At 35.5% G+C, this 20,879-nt stretch overlaps 1 protein-coding gene across 1 annotated transcript in view; it reads right to left on the reverse strand.

Annotated features, from left to right (window-relative positions):
- Positions 1 to 13,571, reverse strand: part of LOC145690180 (FK506-binding protein 15-like) — a 112,822-nt gene extending 99,251 nt beyond the window's left edge. Inside the window, exons 1-2 of the mRNA XM_081764816.1 lie at positions 12,673 to 13,571; positions 2,469 to 2,663 (exon numbers count right to left, since the gene is read on the reverse strand). Coding sequence (XP_081620942.1) covers positions 2,469 to 2,663; positions 12,673 to 12,719 — 242 coding nt within the window. The 5' untranslated portion in view covers positions 12,720 to 13,571. The remainder of the gene's footprint in view (positions 1 to 2,468; positions 2,664 to 12,672) is intronic.
- Between the last annotated feature and the right edge of the window lie 7,308 nt (positions 13,572 to 20,879).

The following is a 20,879-nucleotide window of genomic DNA, read 5'->3' on the forward strand; positions in this document are numbered from 1 at the left end:
GCGTGGTTAATCCCATTTATCCAATTTCCATTTTTTTTCCCTATATCTTGTTTATGTTCACAACAAAAATTTGACAAATATATATATTATTTTAATGAATTCCCGTAACACAGTGCTCCCCAACCTTTTTCGACCGATGACTAGACATACGATTTTGTGGGAAGTAAGAATTTGTAATTTCGTTATGAAAATATGCGTAAAGCGGGATAAAATCGGTGAATAAAAATTCAATGTAAGAACATTATTTTCCTTGGCAATCACAATTAGTTACCTTAATTTGCACTCATCAATCATCACGACATTAGCTCATGCATGATTATACTAAACAATATTTGAGTTTAAAAAAAAAATAACACTAAGTATCCTCATTGAATAAAAGTAACATTTAAAGGAAAAAACGCACACAGAGAACATTAATAGAAAATAATAACTTTAGTGTTCACAGTTTACTTATGCAAATAAGACGTAAGCATTGTTTCAATGTTTGTTCTTTTGTCGGTAAGTATGTCATTGTAAGAAGAGAGAGCCATTCGAGCCACATCAACATTCAAAACTGATATGTACAGTTAGTTGGAGACACTTTACAGAGAATGCTCATCTAAAATACCGCGCAACATTCCTACCACACTATCCACTTCACCAGTAGATAACGTTTGGACTTCATTTTGTAACTGCATGTAAAATTTCAAAAATTCATCACGGTCTATTTTTTCAAAAATGGGGATTTTCATCACATGGCTAGTAATTGCCAAATAATGGTAATGAATAAATCGTAAAAGCATCCAAAAATTGTCACTTTTGCCTAAATTTCGTGGAATATCGAGACTTGTTGCAAATTTCGCTAATTCAACAGAATTTCGCGTTTAATCGCGAGCGTTATATGGCCTCACAAATAGTGAAAAAAATATATTTTACGTATATTTTATTTTCATATAAAACTGATACACTTCGCGTTTTAGCGTGTCATCAAAAAAATCGTGTCTCTACCAATGACGCATTTCACAAAAAGAGCCCAGCACATTGCAATACACTTAGGTTAGATTACGTTAGAATTTAGCATTGTTGTTGCCGTTGAGGGCGTTGAATAGTATTACTTTATGTAATATAGTCTGTCTCAAATTAATATTCATCTAAATGTTTCACGGTAAAAATAAAAGTATCGTATAAAGTTGAGACTTAAATTCTTAAGTTTCAGAATAACTCAATGAGGTTTAAAGACATACCGGTTGGGAAAGGCTATCATAAGATACTAGAGTAAAGTAAAGTCAGTACCCTAAGAGTTCGTTAATGCTACTCTCTTAACGTCACTAAGAATTTAAGATACTCAAGTGTCATTTCACCAAATTACAAGAGTAATTTTTTCACAAGTATTCTCTGGAGTGATATTTAACTTGTATCCTTTGGTTTCTTCTCAGAAAGTAAGTATGTACTACAATTATACGAATATTGGCAATATTTCTCTATAATTTTCTCTCTTGGATTCATCCCTGTAAATATCTAGTGGCATAGGCTTACAGGAAATTTGTCAATGAAGTGTAGAATCGATGTCTTTGTTGGATACGATTCCATCCAACTTACTAATAAACATTTATAACGACTCCTATTTACAAAAAAGAACGACAAAACTTCCTCGGGATCACATGATGGTATGAAAACATAATATATTTTATTGTTCTGTTGTCCTATATTTTAATCTCTAATAGTCCTGAGGTCTTCCTCTTGAATGTTTGTTCCTACGAACAAAACTTGAATTGCTTCTTGTAATCACGTATCTTATATTATTTTTAGACTGAATGTTCGTTAAGATTTCTAGGTTCTTCCCTGCATCACCTTGTATTCTATACCACAATTATTCCATATAATGGTTCATACTTTTAAAAGAGTACGCATAACAACACTTGTTCTGTAATATTTATTTAAAAATATCGAATAGAATTTCACTCTTCTTCTCTCATATATCGATTCCAAAGTAAATATTAAAGAAGAAACTGTTACATGCAATCTTTAAAAAAATGTAAGCTATTATATAGAACAATGGTGCTTTAAAATATACGATGATTCAAGAAAAAACTTTGAAATCTTAAGAATCATTAAGATATGTATTTACAAGAAGTAGTGCGAGTTTTGTTCGTAAAAAATCATTTCAGAAGATTTCACAACCATTAGAAGTAAAAATATGGAATATCAGAGTAAGAAAACGCACTAAAAAGGTAAATAAAGTTTCCATTGTATTTTTGTATTACATTCCGAGTGCATACAACCAAATAAAACCTTAACATATTTACATGAGATACGTAGTTTCAGTTTATTTTATGAAAATAATCTATTTGTAATTTACAGGTTATTTTCCTCCTATCAGTAAGCGATCTGTAAAAGCTTATACTTATCCCAGATGATACTGCACTGTAAGCTACCATATTTCTATCAATATATAGGTTAAATTTGTACGTGTTCATACTGGTACTTACAATTTATATGCAATAACTGCTTTGGCACAAATTACAGAAAGTTTTGATGTTGACGACTGGTCACTACCTTCCGTCTTCTGACTCTCAGAAACCTCCGGCTGCGCTTTCTTAGGTTGTTTAGGAGCAACATACGTTAAAGAAGAAACATTATCCAAAGCTGGTTTCTCCATTCCGAACAACGATGCTAGTTTGGAACTGAAAGGAATTTTTATTAAATTAAAAATTATTCAAACTAATTTTAACCATCATATCTACTACAAAATACTTCTGGCATTGTTCGCTGAAATCCAAACAAATAAACAACAATGGGAAGCACACTGTGTTAACAGATGAATTATGTTGTAATACTGTTCTTGTAGGTAGCGCAGTAGTTAACACATTGCTACGGTAAGACGAATATCAGGGTTCGAATCTCGCCCCAGTCGTACTTTTTTTCTTTCCTTGTGTATCATTAACTAACCTGAAATAAAATTACCTACGATAATCTTGATCTAATGTATTAATTTGATTTTTGAAATTTAAATTATACCTGCCCGAATGAGATGATTATAAAACATGGTGTGAAGTGGTACGAAGCGAAGCAAGCACACATTTAGGAAAAGTTGCTCTAAACTGCTGATGGAATGATTTCAAGAACATCATCAAATAACATTCATAAATGCAAATATATCTACCAAAATGAGAAGACGGTGCGGAACGAGACAATATAGATTTAGAAAAAGCCTAGTTGCGCTGATAGCTTGGTAATATCACTTCACTTACATGAAGTTGGCCCATAAATTTTGGATCAGTGTTGCAGCCTTGGGCGCTTTTGAAGAGAAAAGTTTGTCACAGGGTGGCATTTGTGCGGAACCAACTTTTAGGGTGAATTGCATTTACTTTTCTTTATCAATTTTCTTTTGATTTCACCATATCCTTAAGACTATAGAATCATAGTTCAAGACCACAAACAAAGTTATCTTTACCAATATTCAAGTTTGCTTTGTCATTACTCTTACTTCTTCTCAGATCTAAGTTTTAAAACAAATCTTAAGGACCAAAATAATAATAATAATAATAATAATAATAATAATAATAATAATAATAATAATAATAATAATAATAATAATAATAACATTCTAAAATTAGAAACCGTTAGTGAAATTTAGAGAAGCCGCGATGGCATAAATCACTATTCAATCATTTCCACCTCTAACAGACAAAACTCATTGCATTTAAAGAGGGTTTTCATTGATTTCTACATCTCAGAAAGTTATAAATAATATATACAAATATAACTGAAGATACAAACTAAATACACACGTTAAAAGAATAAAGAAATAAAAAGAATACTGAAATTAGCATAAATTAAAATACGCAAGTACTAGATAAGGAGCTTCGGAGTGTTACAAAACATTTGTATAGCCTTTACAAGCTTGTTTATGTAATTGTAAATATTTATCATATAAAATCTAAATTCTTGTTTTCACATATAAGGCTATTGTTTAGGGTGGAGCGAAAAATGGATTTCTTCACTTTTTTTCGAAATCTATATATATATATGGGGCTAGTGCGGAAAAGTTACCAAATGGTGTCAGGAACAATTGTGCAAATTTTCAGTCCATTTCGTTAAGTTTTCATCTCCCGCCAGTGTCAAATTTGGCGCTCCATTCAAATTATTCAAATTTAGCCTTTTTAAATTATTTATTTATTCGTTTGCATTTATCGCGCTAATTTTTGAAGATATACCAATGCTTTGCATATCGGACTTTGAAAAAGTTTGGTGTTCATTGACATTGTTTCACGTTTTTGACATTCTTCGGACAAAATTTTTATTTTTAAAGAAAAAATCACAAATTTTCGTATTTAAGAATTTTTCACGTAAGATTCATGAGCACTTTTGCATTTATACTATTAGTGTTGCACATTTTTGCGAAATACTAAACAGAAGCATAATATAATTAATCCATGATTACATATTATTCTCCCATAGGTTGTGTTCCCGCTGATGTTTAGAAGTGTAGCCGAGTTTGTATCATTCCAGTTCTGAGTGTCCACCACAGCAGCATTACAAACATAGTGTGAGCTTAAATACTTCAGTGTTTACTGCGAAAGTGATATTTTTTTTTTTTTTTTTTTTTTTTTTTTTTTTATTGATGTTGAAACTTGTAGTCAAGATTACATGAGCTCATTTATGAGCAAAAGGCTATATAACAGAAAATTAGACCTAGCAACATGAAGTGTTTAGTGTGAATGTGGATTTATTTTGGTTTTGATAATACTGTTAATAGTACCCAAGCAACGTTACGAAGTGTTTAGTGTGATTGTGAATTAATAATGATTTTGATAATACTAAAAATACTACAGATATAAATACCGAATACTCTGAATCTGTCACATCAAATTACCCCGGACTGTACAAATGAGTCAGGTTAAGGAAAAGAAAACTAGAAAGAACTCGGCATGTCAACTTTTTGGAAATCCATCGGAGTTTTCCGAAATTGTTCTACCAACTGTCGAAGATGTGTTGAAGTTCTATCTTTGGATTCGAGACCAAGCCTCTGCGGAATCAGAAAAACCAAAACCTGTTTCGGAAATCGCAGACATCGTCGGCAAGAAAGGAGAAGGAAATCTGAACAAGGCATCAATTCCAGTCATCTTCCATAAACGAGTTGTTGATATGATTCACTCGTATCACAACAAGTATTCCAAAATTATGAAGAGCGTGAAGAAAACAACTGAGTCCGCTATTCAGGCCAGGAAGGCGTTTCTGGAAAAATACCAGAATTACGCTCTTTGACATTGCAGCGTGTAAATGTCCTGATTTCCGAAATTGTACTTGTGAGAAATTCAGAAAAGTCCCTCCCATCGAAAGAGAATTCATTTCTTATCAGCAAACTATGAGAAGGATGTTCATTGGAGGTTTGGATACGAAAACGACGACGCGAATACTAAGGAAAACAGAGAGAAAGGAGAACAGAGAAAAAGCAAGGAAAAGAAAGTTGAAAAAAGTTCAGAATTGGAAGAAGATAGTGAAAATAACAGAGACATTGAAGTTTCTGTGACTTCTTCAGATGACTATAATGATGACGAGTTTAATCCTAGCCGAAAAAAAAAAAAAAAAAGAAAGAAAAAAGAACTGCCGAACGAACTCAACCTACCCCTCCGACCGCTAGGCTAACCCTATTGAATTTCTCAATAGCTTGTGATCGAACTGGGAGATCCGACAGAAATGCTTCCCAGCTCGCGACGGCGATCTTCAGAGATGTGGGAATTGTAACAGAAGATTATTCCAAGGTCGTAGATAGGAGCAAAGTAAGACGTGAGAGGAAGAAATGCAGACAAAACAATGTGCAGATGAAGAGACGGTCCTGCGAGCAGTCTACTTTGACAGAAGGCGCGACAACACGATCAGTCAAGAAAAGAGAAGAGGAAAGTTCCATCGAGTTGTTAAAGAAGAACACGTGTCTGTAGTGCACGAACCTGGCTCTCTGTATATCGGACATTTCATGCCATCCACAGGGGCTAGCACTTCCATTGCTGAAGGACTTACAAACGCTAAATAAACAGGGATTTTCAGCAGAGCATATACTGGCTGTTGGTTGCGTCGGAACCGTGGTGAATACTGAACATACCGGTGGAGTTACCCGACAACTTGAAATGATCCTGGGGAGACTGTTACAGTGGGCAGTCTGTCTACTTCATGCAAATGAGCTACCACTTCGTTATCTGCTTCAATATTTGGACGGTCATACGACCGGATCCTACACGTTTTCTGGGCCTATAGGTTCTCAACTCCAGAAGTGCGAGAAACTGCCAGTGACTCTCTACGAAACTATTGACACAGTTCTGCCGTCAGTGGACCCTAAAGATCTTAGCTCCTATCAACAATACCTCTACGAAATATGCCAAGCAATTGCAAGTGGACAATGCACTACATCGTTGGAAAGCAATAACCCTCGAAAACTCTCGCACTCGAGATGGTTAAGTACTGCCAACAGAATTCTTCGACAATACATAGGTACAGCGAATCCTTCTGAGATCCTGAAGACGCTTGCTACTTTTGTCGTAAAGATGTATGCTCCCTTTTGGTTCAATATTAAGTTCAAACCGCATTTTGAGGAGGGGCCGAAGCATCTCTTGAGTCTATTCGCTCGGTCTCGGTATCTTAGCGAACTAAAGAAGATAGTAGATCCGGTTATTCAAAGAAATGGATATTTTGGTCATTCTAAATACATCCTTGTTTACATGGTTAAAGACGAACGAATACATATTCAGGAATTTGCGTTGAGGAGAATTCTGAAGACCAGGGCAGAAGGAGAGAAGAAGCATATTCGCAAATTCAAAGTCCCTCCAATGAACCCTAGCACGACGGACTACTTCGATTTATTTAACTGGAACGAGTGGGAAGTTACCGAACCACCTATAACAAGAAACATAGCAAGCAGTGAGATCAATAGGATGTTGAAAGGGGTAATTCCTCTCGAGGTTGATCAACTGGATATCATCAACATTCCGTGCCACACACAGTCTGTAGAAAGGATTGTCAAGCTCCTCCCTGAAGCCTCCAGTGCTGTTTCTGGGCCTGACAACAGAGACGGATTTATCAGAGTGAGGATGGAGAGCAGAAAAAGACTACCGAAAGTGGAGACAAAACAGGACTTCTTGAAAACGTAGAAAGAAACATTCCCACATGATAGGGTGGCTGGGTTGGGAATGGGTAAAACTAGCATGTAGCCACCTCCTCGTGGTTAGTTCTGGGTTATGGAAGGATGTGAAAAGAATATTGTGCAATTGCAGAAATGCAGAGTACAATTATACTTTACCTCCTGAAGTAAGCGAAGAGCTGCTAAACAAATATTACTTTTATATGCATTCTGAACAATGCACAGGTATTGCCAAGTATAAATTTTTAATAGAAAAACTAGTTTCCCGCCAATATCGTCTCAAAAGTAAGAAATATGCACAATGAGTACGAAGCATTTTGAATGTCAGTATCATGACGATTCTAACGATGTACGAAACATTAATATATCTTCAAAAATTAGCGAGATAAATAAAAAAAGCAAAAAACCAGCTAAATTTGAATAATTTGAGGGGAGCGCCAAATTTGCCCCTGGTGGGAGATCAAAACATTAACGAAATGGACTGAAAATTGTTCCTGAGATCATGTGGCAACTTTTCCGCACTAGCCCCATATAGATTTCGAGAAAAAAAAAGTTAAAAAGTCAATTTTTCGCTCCACCCTACTATTGTTGTCAGGACTAATAACTTGGCGTGACCTCAGCAAAGTAAAATGCATATGAGATTTAGAACATAAGAAGTCTTTATAGGACAGGCACATCAAAATCCGTAACGAGTGAGTTATAGAAATATAGAATGGACCTAGTAGAAGCTCAGGAAGTTAGATGAGAAGGAAAGGGAGCCGTGTAGGCTAGAAATTTTACGTTCTTTTGCGGGAAAGTAAGTAAAAATTACCAACTAGAAACAAGGTGTTTCGTTTAGCAACTACAAGAGTTGAATTTGTTAATGATAGAGATTTTTTTTGCTTTTATTTTCCTTATGGGTTGGTGGTATATTATTGTCCTTAATGTAAACCCCCAACAGAAGATAAAGATGACGACATAAAAGACAGTTCGAAGAAGTACAACTGGAATTTGACGAACTTCCTCGATAACACGAATTTCAGTTCAAAGGTAGATCAGACGATATTTTCAAATCGATTATAGGGAATGAAAGTTTATATGTGGAAAGTAATGACAATGGCGTTAGGCTTCTGAACTTTGCAACATCCAAAACCTTATCGTGAAGAGTACAACATTCCCGCATCGCGACGTTCATAAATATACTTGGACCTCATCAGATGGAAAAACATATAACCAAATTGATCACGTTTTAGTAGACAGAAGAGAACACTATAATTGATGTTTAGTCGTTTAGAGGAGTTGACTGTGACACTAATCATTACCTGGTAGTAGCAATAATGAGAGAGAGATTATCGTTAAATAAAGAAAACAGCCAATATCTGAAAACGGAAAGGTTTAATTTAATATATATATATATATATATATATATATATATATATATATATATATATATATATATATATAGGAGAACGAGGCAAAGGAGAATACCCGATTGAACTGTTGAACAGACTCTCGGTTTTAGAAGGTTCGGAATGCACTAATGTTGAGAATACTTGGGTTGAAATTAGGGAAGCAATAAAATTTCATTTAAAGTGAAATTGGAATATGTGGAAATACATACGAACAAACGATGGTTCGACAAGGAATGCACTAAACTATCAGAAAAGAGAAAACGCAAAACCGCGGGTTGGCTATAAAATCCGAACGATGTAACTACATAAAATTTCGTTGACATCAGGCGAGAGACTTCCAAAACTTTTAGAATAAAGAAAGCTAAAATTAATGAAATTGAAGATAATAGTAAAAAATAAAAACAGCCGGGACATGTATTAGGACCTCTACGAATTTAAGAAAAGCTATCAATCTCGCAATTTTATATTAAAGGAAGCCGTCGGAAGAATTCTCACTGACAAAGACAGCACTTTTAATGGAAAGATTTCTCTGACGATTTGCTTAACACGCCGGCGCCAAAAACAAATGTTCATAGACAAAGGGAAATACACACAGCAGAATTGTATATTCTAGAACCTAACCGAACAGTACTTAAATATATATATGGCCTATGGAACCCGGAGGTGCAATGCCGCGTTCACAAAAGCTCTCCACTGACTTCTATCCTTAGCCAACTGGATCCAGTTTCTACTTTGTACTCCTATTTCCGTGAAATCCATCTCAATATCATTCTCCCATCTGCGCCTACGTCTTCCTAATGGTCGTTTTTCGATTGGTCTTCCAGTTAAGACTTTGAAAGCGTTCCTACTTTCTTCCATCCTGGCTACATGACCTGCCCACCTGAGCCTCCTAGACTTGATGATCCTAACAATATTTGGTAAACCATATGAATGACCGTAACAGTGTTGGGTAAACTGTATAAATTATGTAGTTCCTCGTTATGGAGTTTCCGTCATTTCCCATTCCCGTTCCTCTTGGGACCGAATATTCGTCTCAGGATCGTGTTCTCAAATACTTTCCGTTAACCGAACAGTACAGAAACAGAAATTACTATAAAAGAAATTAAAGAAACACATATTCCTTTTGAGTTAAGTTTAGATGGAGGGTAAAAATTGTGGAACAAGAAACACACACTCATTCTACTTATTCGGAACAAGAAGGAATTCCCATATGACTTGAAACAATCAATTGTTCCAATTCACAAGAAAGGCGACAAAACTTATTGTAATAATTATCAAAGTATCTCTCTTTCGTCATCATCCTATAAAATATCTGTACTCTCAAACATACTGTTAGCAAGATTGACCCCCCCCCCTCTCTCTCTCTCTCTGTGTGAGTTTTACGTCCCACGGTTATGCCGGTTAGGCTAAAGGAGACGGTGATGATGAATAATGAATGAAATGGTGAAATGAAGAAAGTGGAAGGAAACGAGAGAACCCCGAGAAAACCCACGCACACCGTGTTTGTCCACCACAAAGTTCATTTGGCGGGGGCAAGGATCGAACCCGGGACCCCAAGCACCAGAGGTGAACGCTCTACCACTGAGCCACCGCGGCCCAAAAGACTGACTCCATAAGCACATGAAATTACTGAAGACTACCAGTGCGGATTTAGGAGAAATCGGTCAACTAATGATCAGATATTTAGCATTCGTCAAATTACATCAATTATTTATTGATTTGCGAAAGGTCTACGATTCGGTTAGGAGGGAAACACTGTATAACATTCTTATATAATTTGGAATTTCAAAGAATATAGTTAGATTTATTAACATACATCTAAATGAATCCCGAAGTAGAGTCCGAGTAGGAAAATAGTTGTCTACAAGCTTCCACGTCGACAATGGCCAGAAACAAGGATATGCATTATCTCCATTATTATCCAATTTTGTTTCGGAGTACGCTACTAGGAAAACCAAAAACAGTAACCAGGGCATAAAGCTGTATGATGCTCTCCGGGGTATGCATAGAAAGAAATGCAGAGATATACTAAATGATGGAACAAATGGGTAGAGAAATAAATAAAGAGAAAACTAAATACATGGAAATTCGCCGAGATTGTAATACTGTGAATGAAGGATACGTCAAAATATCAAATAATACTTTCGATAAAGTAGATTGTTTTAAATATGTAGAATCAATATTAACGGACCAAAACCATATCCACGAAATAAATTAATGTCGACTGAAAGCAGGGAATTCATGTTATTATTCAGTTCAAAATATTTTGTTTGTGACTTCTGTCCAGGAATTTGAAGCTTAAAATATATGAAACGATAATTATGAATGTTGTATTGTATCGTTGCAAAACATGGTCGCTTACTCTAAGGGAAGAACGCAAATTGAAAGTATCTGAGAATAAAATACTGACGCGAATATTCGGACTCAAGAGGAAGGTGGAAACATCATAATGAGAAACTGCATAAATTATTCCGTTTACCAAACATTATTAGGATCATCAAGTCTACGAAGCTCGGGTGGGCAGCTCATGTAGCCAGAATGGAAGAAAGTAGGAACACTTTCAAAGTTTTATCTGGAAATCCCATCGGAAAATAAGTATTGGGAAGACCTAGGCGCAGACGAGAGAACAATATTAAGATGGATATCACAGAAACAGCAATACAAAATAGAAAGTGGATCCAGTTGGTTGAGGACAGAAGTCAATGGAGGGCTTTCGTGAACACAGCATTCAACCTTCGTGTTCCCAGAACTAAAGTGCACATAAGTACGTAAATTAATTTTATTGTTGTTTCGCACTGGAGAACGGGAAAGCGTTAGATGCCACACTAGTTTGATAGTATGACTTTTCACAATTTATGTAAAACCCACCAATGCAAGTGATAACAGTCACCGACCCTTCAAACATATGATTCAATAACGTTGGATATTCAACACTGTAATAATAATAATAATAAAGTACAATACAAATTATTATCTTGAAGGCAGAAACATTACAGCGAAGTAAGACTTCAGCAGGGTTAATTTTACATTGGCCGCTTTAGTTGTTAGCTTCACGTAGATACGAACAGTGGTACTAATTTCAATCAAGAGAACATTCGTAACTGTGGGTTACGTGCCACATAGTAAGTCTTAGAATACGAAATTCAACCGAAACGAAACTAACTCAACCCAACCTAACCTATACCTTAACATTGCTGGACTTCTCTGTGGTACAAAGGCCTAAAATGTAGATCTCATATAGCTTCGCTACTCAACGTGACGGCCTATGTTTAGCAGAAGGGGTCCAGCTCTTTTCTCTAAAAATTGTTATAATTTTGGTAATTTTTGTTCACATACGGTTAGTTTAGTTTGTGTTATATTAGTGTAGGGGTTCCATATAAGTTTCCAAAAAATGATAGATTTTCGCTTATTTCTACTAATATTAGGTTAGCTTCGGTTAGTTCAGGGATATAGTATACGTAAAGCCGCGTCAGTTCCCGAAGGAGCTGGACGGTCATACTTTTAGGGATTATTCATTGAGTATCTACGAACTTACCAAGGGGGTAACAAAGCGACTTTGATTTACTTATCGACTGATACGAAAATAAAAAAGAACGTACATGTACTTTATATCTGCATGTGTAGTGCCCTTGTACTTTATCTATGACTATGTGTGTGTGTAAGGGGGGGGGGGAATTTAGCGCATATCACATGTCTTGTGCACATGGATACTTCTTACTATTGCACTACGTAGAAAATTTATGGTATTTCATGTAGAAGTGGTAATAGAACACAGAAGAAACGCAGATCACGGCGTTCTCATGTATACTATTACCTAGTTCAGGTTAGCTTAGGTTATATTTGGGTACGTTAAGTTACGTCTAAGTACGGTACTTGCATCATTTATTTCTCCTGTAAATCTTGTGTTTTTACGTACTTCTTGACCTATTGTACTAAACATACTCCAAAGTGACATTCAACTTTAAACCAACCAACAAAAGTACATATTAAAAAACGATTTTGCTTTACCGGTTTATTATATCCTTGCACTAAAATGTGAAAACAAAACGAATACGAAAATACTCATTTAAATATAAAAATAATACAAATATTTTTACTGATATAACTTACCATGGCATTTCATATAAATGTTCTTAGTTAACAAATATAAAGAAAAAAAATCCATACCTGGTAGATGGAACGAAGTCAATGTCATCATCATCACCCCCAAACATTTTCCTACAGTCTGTTCTAGTACTTCGCTTTGAAAATTAGCCTATCGATGATATAAATTAATATTTCCTTCTAATTATTCTGTTGATTCTAATTTCACTTCAGTCACGCCCATAAAAATGTTACACTACATTTACAATCACCTGTTAGTCCTTCTAATTCATCGCAATTCGACTGTCATTTGTCATCTGTTTTCCTTCGCAGATGATCTCGTGACTTTTGTTTCTTCTTCTTCTTCCGGTTGTTTTGCCCCTGGCGCATGCGACTTCTGGGCACTTCAGTTCTATGCGTTTATAATGGTTTAGATGTAGTATATACGGTCCATTCTAGGAGAGATTGCGCATCGTTGTAGTGCGAAGTCTCGTTAAAATGTAATGTTATTAATTAGAAGGTACTGGAGAAGGTGGTAAACTACGGTTTGTATATTGTTCGCTAAGATAAAGGGAACAGTCACTGGTGTGGTGAAAGTATTGGTGGATTACATTGTATAATGTTTGACGATATGCTGGAGTTAACATACACTGAAAGATAATATGCGATAAACTCCCAATGTGGTCGCCAAAATAACAGAGAGGAGTGTTGCGGTGACCTTGTTTATATAATCTATATGGTGTTTGAGCTATTCCTAGATATAATCTAAATAGTATACACACGTGTCTTCTCTTCCAGCCATTAGGGTGATCCAGGGATTTGTCGTGGGTCTGGGGAATATTTCCCAAAAGTAGTTACCTTCACGATGTCTATTTTGCTCTTGATACCTTCTCCATTTTTCCTGTCGGCGCCGATGAAGTTGGGCCTGTAGGCTCTCCGTTGGAAGCGGGATAGCATGGATGTGATCCAGATGAGTCCCGGCCTTTGCTAGACGGTCACAAACCGAGTTACCAGGGATACCAAAGTGACCAAAAGTATGAAAAAATTTGACATCTTGTCCTCTGTCCTTGATCGTTATGAGCTGTTGTTTGATATGACCATGGATCCAAGTCATCCGGTTTGACAGGGCCGTGTTTTGTAGACTTGTTAGGGCTCTAAGGCTGTCACTACAGATACCGAAACATTGATATTTCCGTTCTATAACATGTCGAAGGCCCATGCGAATAGCCCATAATTCTGCGTGAAAAATCGACATCTGATTTGGTAGTCTTTGTATTGCAAAGTGTGAATTATGGGGTATTTATATGCCAGCTCTGGTGTATTCCGTTCCAGCCTGTGTTCTTTTAGATGCGTCCGTGTATATGAGAATGCGTTGGGGATGTTTTTCTTCCATATAGTTTTCCCATCTGGGGAACACATTCTTGGGGCACAGTAGATTAGTGTGTTTATTAGTGAAAATTGGTCTTTCCAATTCTATGGATTGGAGTGTTGTTCTATACTGAATGTGATAACAATTAAGACGAGAATTCCTGTATATTGCTTGTTTCCAGCGTCGCATGTTGACATATGCCTGATACAATCACGGAAGTCTCTGACGGTACGGTAGTGCATTCTGTCTGTTTTGCGTGTATAGCAGTTCTAATTTCGGAATAACCGTAGATGTAGTGGTACCTAATCTTCTCATGATGTAATGCTCCACTTGTACTGCAAAAGGGATAGTACCTGATACTTCTAATAAAGTATTGGTGGGCGCAGTTTGAGGTAGTGAAAAGATAGAATGTATAGTGGTTGCTTCTAATCACAGTGGAATTTGACATAGTCGGGCTGGTGTAGGTGCTAGTAAAATCCCTCCATATAGAAGGATGGCGTCGACACATTGTTGGGATATGTGTAATCCCATGCGTAATTCCTACGTCCGTCCCCCCTTTTTTGCTGACGCTGCGTATAATGTTGATATAAGGTCTTATCTTCTCTTGTAGCGCTGCTAGTTGTGGCTTCCAAGTTAATCTGCGATCAAAGATGATTCCCAAATAAACGAGCTTTTGCTGCTGTGTTAGGTTGAAATTGTCTATTTGCAGGCGGATGAGTCCCATCTGTCTTTTCCTTGTGAAAATGGTATAGGTTGTTTTGTCCCAGTTCACTTGCATGCCATTGTTGAAAATCCATCGTTGCACAAATGTCAGAGCATCTTGTAAGCGGCTTTGCACTTCTGTTAAGGAAGAATCTCTGGTGTACAACAAGTGGTCGTCGAAGTAGCTGATGATTCGAACGTGTTGTTTCAAGGCATTGTGAAATTCTAGCATATAGATGTTAAAGAGCAATGGACTGAGACACGATCCTTGAGGAAGTCCCTTGGAAGTGCTACGTGGTGCAGTGAGTTTCACGTGGTATTTAATACTAATCCTTCTATTGACCAACCAATTCTGGACGAACCTGATAAACATAGACGGTATGTTTGCCTTGATGAGATGATACACCAGTCTGTCAAGATCTATACTGTCATATGCTCTATCGAAGTCCAATTTAATGGCGACTACATATTGGCGGTGTTGGCATGCTTGCCAAATTTCTAAAAGGAAGGTAGCAAGTGCGTCTAAGGTGGCCTTCCCTTTTCGAGCTCCTATGATTGTGGCGGGAAGGGTATTGTGATATTCGGTACACCATTCTATTTTTCGTAGTATGATTTTTTTCAACACTTTGCTTAGACACGGCAGCAATGTTATTGGCCCGTAACTATTAGCATGTCCAATCGGTTTGTTGGATTCAAGATTGGTACTACTAAGTGATGTTTCCAAGAGTGCGGAATGTGTCCAGTAGACCAGATATATTGCAATCCCTGCAGTAGGAGGGGAAGGCTTTGCCCAGGAAGATCTTGGTTATGTTGGTTTGAGATTTCATCGACGCCCGTGCTGGCAAGACGTCCTTTTGGTAACGCTTCGTCGAGTTCTTGATATATGTTAGAGATTGCTGGAGAAGGAACAGAGCAGGAAAGGTGTGATAGTATTTCCGTTCTCGAAGCCAATACTGAGGTGCTGTTAGTGAGCTATGGAAATCCTCCAACCAATTGAGAGTAGGTTGGGAGCCATTGTATTGAGAACGATATGCTAGATTACTCTTGACGTATTTCCAAATGCATGCGGCATTGGTCCCTTCTGTTAGGCTAGTACAGAATTGTTGCCAGTGTGTTCTGCGTCTTCGTTGTATATGTTGCTTAAATTGCGCCTGCGCCTCTCTACAAAGAGTATAGGATGTCGGCGTGCGATCGTGCAAGAATCGTTTTTGTGCCATTCTGCTGTGGTTGAGTAATTTTGGCACTGGGTATCCCACCACTGATAGGTATAGTAGTACTATACATCAAACGTCGCCTTCATTTACCTGCCAAGGTATGTTAGCGGAATTAAACCGGGTTGCCTTCTTTTACCTGCCCCAGGTATGCTAAGAGGATTAAACCGCGATTACTCTGTTGTATGTTCTTATTACGTTAGGTAACCAAGAGATTAACGTGGAATTAAGCCGAAAAGGCGACATTTCATCATATAATATGATGTACATAGGTTAATTACATTTTCAGTTGAAATAATGAGATTGCAATTATCCTGGATTGATAACGCGTGTCAGATGGTGGCGCTAGCGCCCTTACTGTCTGGTCGTGCCGCGCGCTTTGTATATTTTATCACGTATGTGTAACCTTTGCGCTGGCGCCATTCCCGTCGCAAGTTTTTCCGCCCGCCCGCCCGCTTTGTATATCTTATCACGCATGTTTGACCTTCCCGATGGCCCCATTACCGTCGCGAGTTTTCCCGCCCGCCCTTTTTGTGTACCCGCCGCCAGCCGCGGACGCTAACGATATTTTCCTTTACAGATACCAGCGCACTTTCTATGTTTGCCCGATACTTTAACTTAAGTAAGAAGATAAAGTTCACTTACCTTTGATAACACCTCCGCTGCTATCTATTTCCTGGTTGTCTTCGCTGCTTTATTGATGTTGGCAATCTTCTTCTTTATGACGCAAAACTTGTTGCGCGAACCGAAAGCAAACAAATATTGCGATAACGCATTTGAAATGTCCGGTTTTAGGGTATACTTATAACCTCGGTTGACAATTTGATTCAAATTATTATTGAATTTAATAAAATAATTAATTGAGTGAATATATGAATTTGAAATTGTAATTTTATGAAAAGTATAAATATTGTGCACTTATGTATTGAAGATTTTTTTTAAAAAGTACGAGAAACTATACACTATTGGAATATGGATATTTCTATGGCGCTTACACGTACATTATCCGAAACTAACTATGTTTACAACCTAACGTTGTATGTTGGTACTTTTATGTCGCTTTTTCCGGAAGCATAGCTTATTTGACACTGATTGCAGGCACAGCATTTGATGTAAGATATTTATTGCACCTTGCAAGTCAGAACTATGTTCTTTTACACATTTGCATTGATAATAACTAACTAACTCTATGGCCTATGGAACCCGGAGGTTCAGTGCCGCGTTCACAAAAGTTCTCCACTGACTTCTATCCTTAGCTAATTGGATTCAGTTTCTACTTTGTATTCCTATCTCTGCTAGATCCATCTTAATATTATCCTCCCATCTGCGCCTAGGTCTTTCTAATGGTCGTTTTCCTATGGGTCTACCAGTTAAGACTTTGGAAGCGTTTCTACTTTCTTCCATTCTAGCTACATGACCTGCCCACCTAAGCCTCCTTGACTTGACGACCCTAACAATGTTGGGTAAACCGTATAAACTATGTAGTTCCTCGTTGTGAAGCTTCCGCCATTCCCCATTCTCGTTGCTCTTGGGTCCGAATATTCTTCCCAGGATCCTGTTCTCAAATACTTTCAGTCTATGTTCTTCCCTCAGAGTAAGCGACCATGTTTCGCAACCATACAGAACAACAGGCATGATTTCCATTGATAATACAATTTGAATTGGAATTTTTTGTTATTACTATTTATTATTATTATTATTATTATTATTATTATTATTATTATTATTATTATTATTATTATTATTATTATTATTTTAAGTATGAAAATAAGTGTTATCTTACGTAAATAGGGTTGGAACTTAGGCTCTCCGAATTATTAGTTCGTTATTATATTTACTATTTGTCATGATATATATGACTAAGAAAGATTTAGTTGTGTATGTTGAAGGAAATTATTATAGCTAAATATGTGATTGCGTTTTAGTATATGGAACTGGATATAGAAATAACAGTACTTACCATGTAGATTCAATCGATTTAATCGTATGTTCTATTATTTAAATGTCAAATTACACGTTACAATTAATTGATATGTATAATACAGTTAATAATTTTTATTACTAATTGCGGAGACCATATGATTTAGTTTACTTTGGGATTGTGATATTTAGATTTTTAATGTTTAGTGTGTGTATCCTAACAGTTATGTAATTGGTAGCAACGAACAATTAATTTGAAAATGTAAAAAAGACTTGCTCACCATTTTAATTTTTGAGCTGTTTAGACTTTATGTTGCATATGTATAAGAATAGACATTCCATACATAGGTTGAAACTGAGATTGTATTTTAGGTATTTTGGAGGGTGGATTTTAAAGATAATCCTTTTTTGTTTGTTAGGTACTTACTTTTCTCTTTAGTATACAAAGGGTGCAGCAGTTTCAAGCTATCACATTAATGCCTATATTTTAAGGTATAAGACTTGAATTTAATAATTTTATAATTAATTTAATACAGGTTGTATTCAAAATAATGGCTACATTAGGGATTATGTTAAGTCAAGCATGAATTTTACTAATTTCACTAATTAAACTATATGTTTTGCGTACAATAACAATTTTACTAGAACGTACAATACTTTTAAAACTGTTTTGCTTGCACGAAATTAACATTAGCGGTTTGATTTTCATTGGACTTATTTGGATTACGCTTTGAAATTGGAGCTTATTTATTTATAGTGGGAAACTTTATATTTGTGATTACTTGAGGTTACAGCCGAACATTTAATAATTTTAAGTTTAGCGTCCTACGATTATGCATGTTTGGGTAACATACCAGAACATTTTCCGGTGACTTTACCTTTTAAGATGAATGAAATGGTGGAATGACAATTTAGGAGGGAATGGTAGAACCCGAGAAAATTCCATATGGACGATGTTTGTCCATTACAAACATACATGGTTTAGAATTGAACCAGAAATATTAGCAAAATTACCAAGTCTGTTCACTATAAGTAAGAATAGAGAGTATTGCATTGTTTGAACCGAATTTAATGGGAAATTGTTGATAATTGTAGGGGTAAAAGTTATTCATTTTATGTGATAGTGTTGCAGAACTATTTATATATTATGTGGACTTAAGACTTACATTCAATACAGTACCGAGATTATTGATTTAAGCCAAGATCATAGTTGAGGCCTTTTATAGAGAGGATTTAGTTCAATCTTTTTGATGACTGCATTATTACACTTTGAAGCAAATATATAGAAGATATTTAAACATGCGTCTTTAAATGGACTCGAATTTCAAGCCTTTGGGTTAACACTTGGACATGATAAATGATTATTTATTACTTATGCTGCACAACAATATTTTATTACATATGCTTTTATTTGACTCGATTTATATAGATTTAAATCACTGACAGAATTATGTTAGGTAAAAATTGTTTTTGTTTTGAAGTTTTATGTTACGTGTTTTGGTTGTGTGCCGTAAAAATATTTTTTTTTCATGGAGTATATGTGAACTTGATTATATTTAAGACTAGAATATATATTGTTATTGGTAGAGAATTTGACATAGATTTAATTGAAGTTGGGAATTAGAGATCCACACATTGACATGTGATGTATATATAGAGCACACTGGTATTTAGTATGTTGTAGATATATTTAAATTACAATGGACAATAATATTAGAATTTGACATAGCTTGTATTATATATTTGTGGTAGAAGGTTATCCTACAGAACCATTATATGAAGATTTGGTTGACTACAGTTTGTATTTTGCTGAAGTAGGATGTTTAGGAGATTATTTTTATATAGAGATACAGACTAATTACATGATGTTACCATATGATAGCCAATGATTGATACTTTATTGTTTGGATAATAGAAATATGGTTATTGGTTACTAGGAAGAGAATTCACGGAAACTAGTCTACATTAAGATTTCAGAATTTCAGATTGCAAGATAGAACGTTGGTTGAGGGTATTTAATATATCTATGGATGCTGATTAAATTTGACTAATTATATACACACTATTCAAACTTGAAAAGCTGTTTACTGTATTATATTAACGTAACAATACCAGGAATAACTACAAATTAATTTGTTATTTCTTATTAGACATAATTACAAATATTTTATCAGAACTGGCAATTATGTTTAAAATAAGATTGAAGACAGATTTATGTTTGAATTTAGCAATGATTAATATTTGCTTGGTATATTGACTAGAACATTGATTATGTGTTATGATACCTTTATTGATTTAGTACTTTATTTGCACCTGTGTTACATACATTTTAGGATAACTTAAGTTGTTTCGACTATTTAATTGTAGATATTACAGTACGATTAGTATTTATTTTATATTTCAAATATGACACAGTATTAAGTATTGATAGCTAATATTTTAGCTATGACTTACTCGGAACCCAAGCTCAGATTATAGCTTGCAAGTTTGAAACTTCTATTTTTCTTTTAAGAAGTACATGGTTACTAAGATTTAAGAGAAAGGGCAATTGATTTCCGCACTAGTGACAACTATTATACTGAATTGAAGATATGCTATTTATATAACTTTAATTTATTTGTATTGCAATTAGCAGATAAAAGTGCCTTATTTTTATAAATACTTGATATTGATTCCTTTATATAAAAAGGACATACTTATTAATAGCATTAAGATTTGCAAGGTTGGAATTAACTTAAGTAACAACCTTAACTATGAACAATATTATGACCCATTTGGAGACAGTTTTTAATTTTTGAGTTGATATTGGCGAAAATATACGATAGGAACTTATTATGTACTTGGAATTATAGATTTTAGTAAGTAATGTTATGATTATAAATTATTACGATTTGACGGATGTATTGTTATATGTTGTTTTATAATAAGAACTAAATGGTTTTAGAATATGGTGGATTGACTAATGATTGCTAGAATATTGATATCTATTTAGAATAGATGCAAGGCAACGCACCTAGTGAGAAGTATTATCCTCTTGGACTACTAAACACATAACTGAAAGTCTAACATGTATTGCTTTACATTATAAT

The sequence above is a fragment of the Thermobia domestica genome, chromosome 7 (assembly GCF_964235325.1).
Source record: "Thermobia domestica chromosome 7, izTheDome1.hap1.1, whole genome shotgun sequence".
Lineage (NCBI taxonomy): Eukaryota > Metazoa > Arthropoda > Insecta > Zygentoma > Lepismatidae > Thermobia > Thermobia domestica.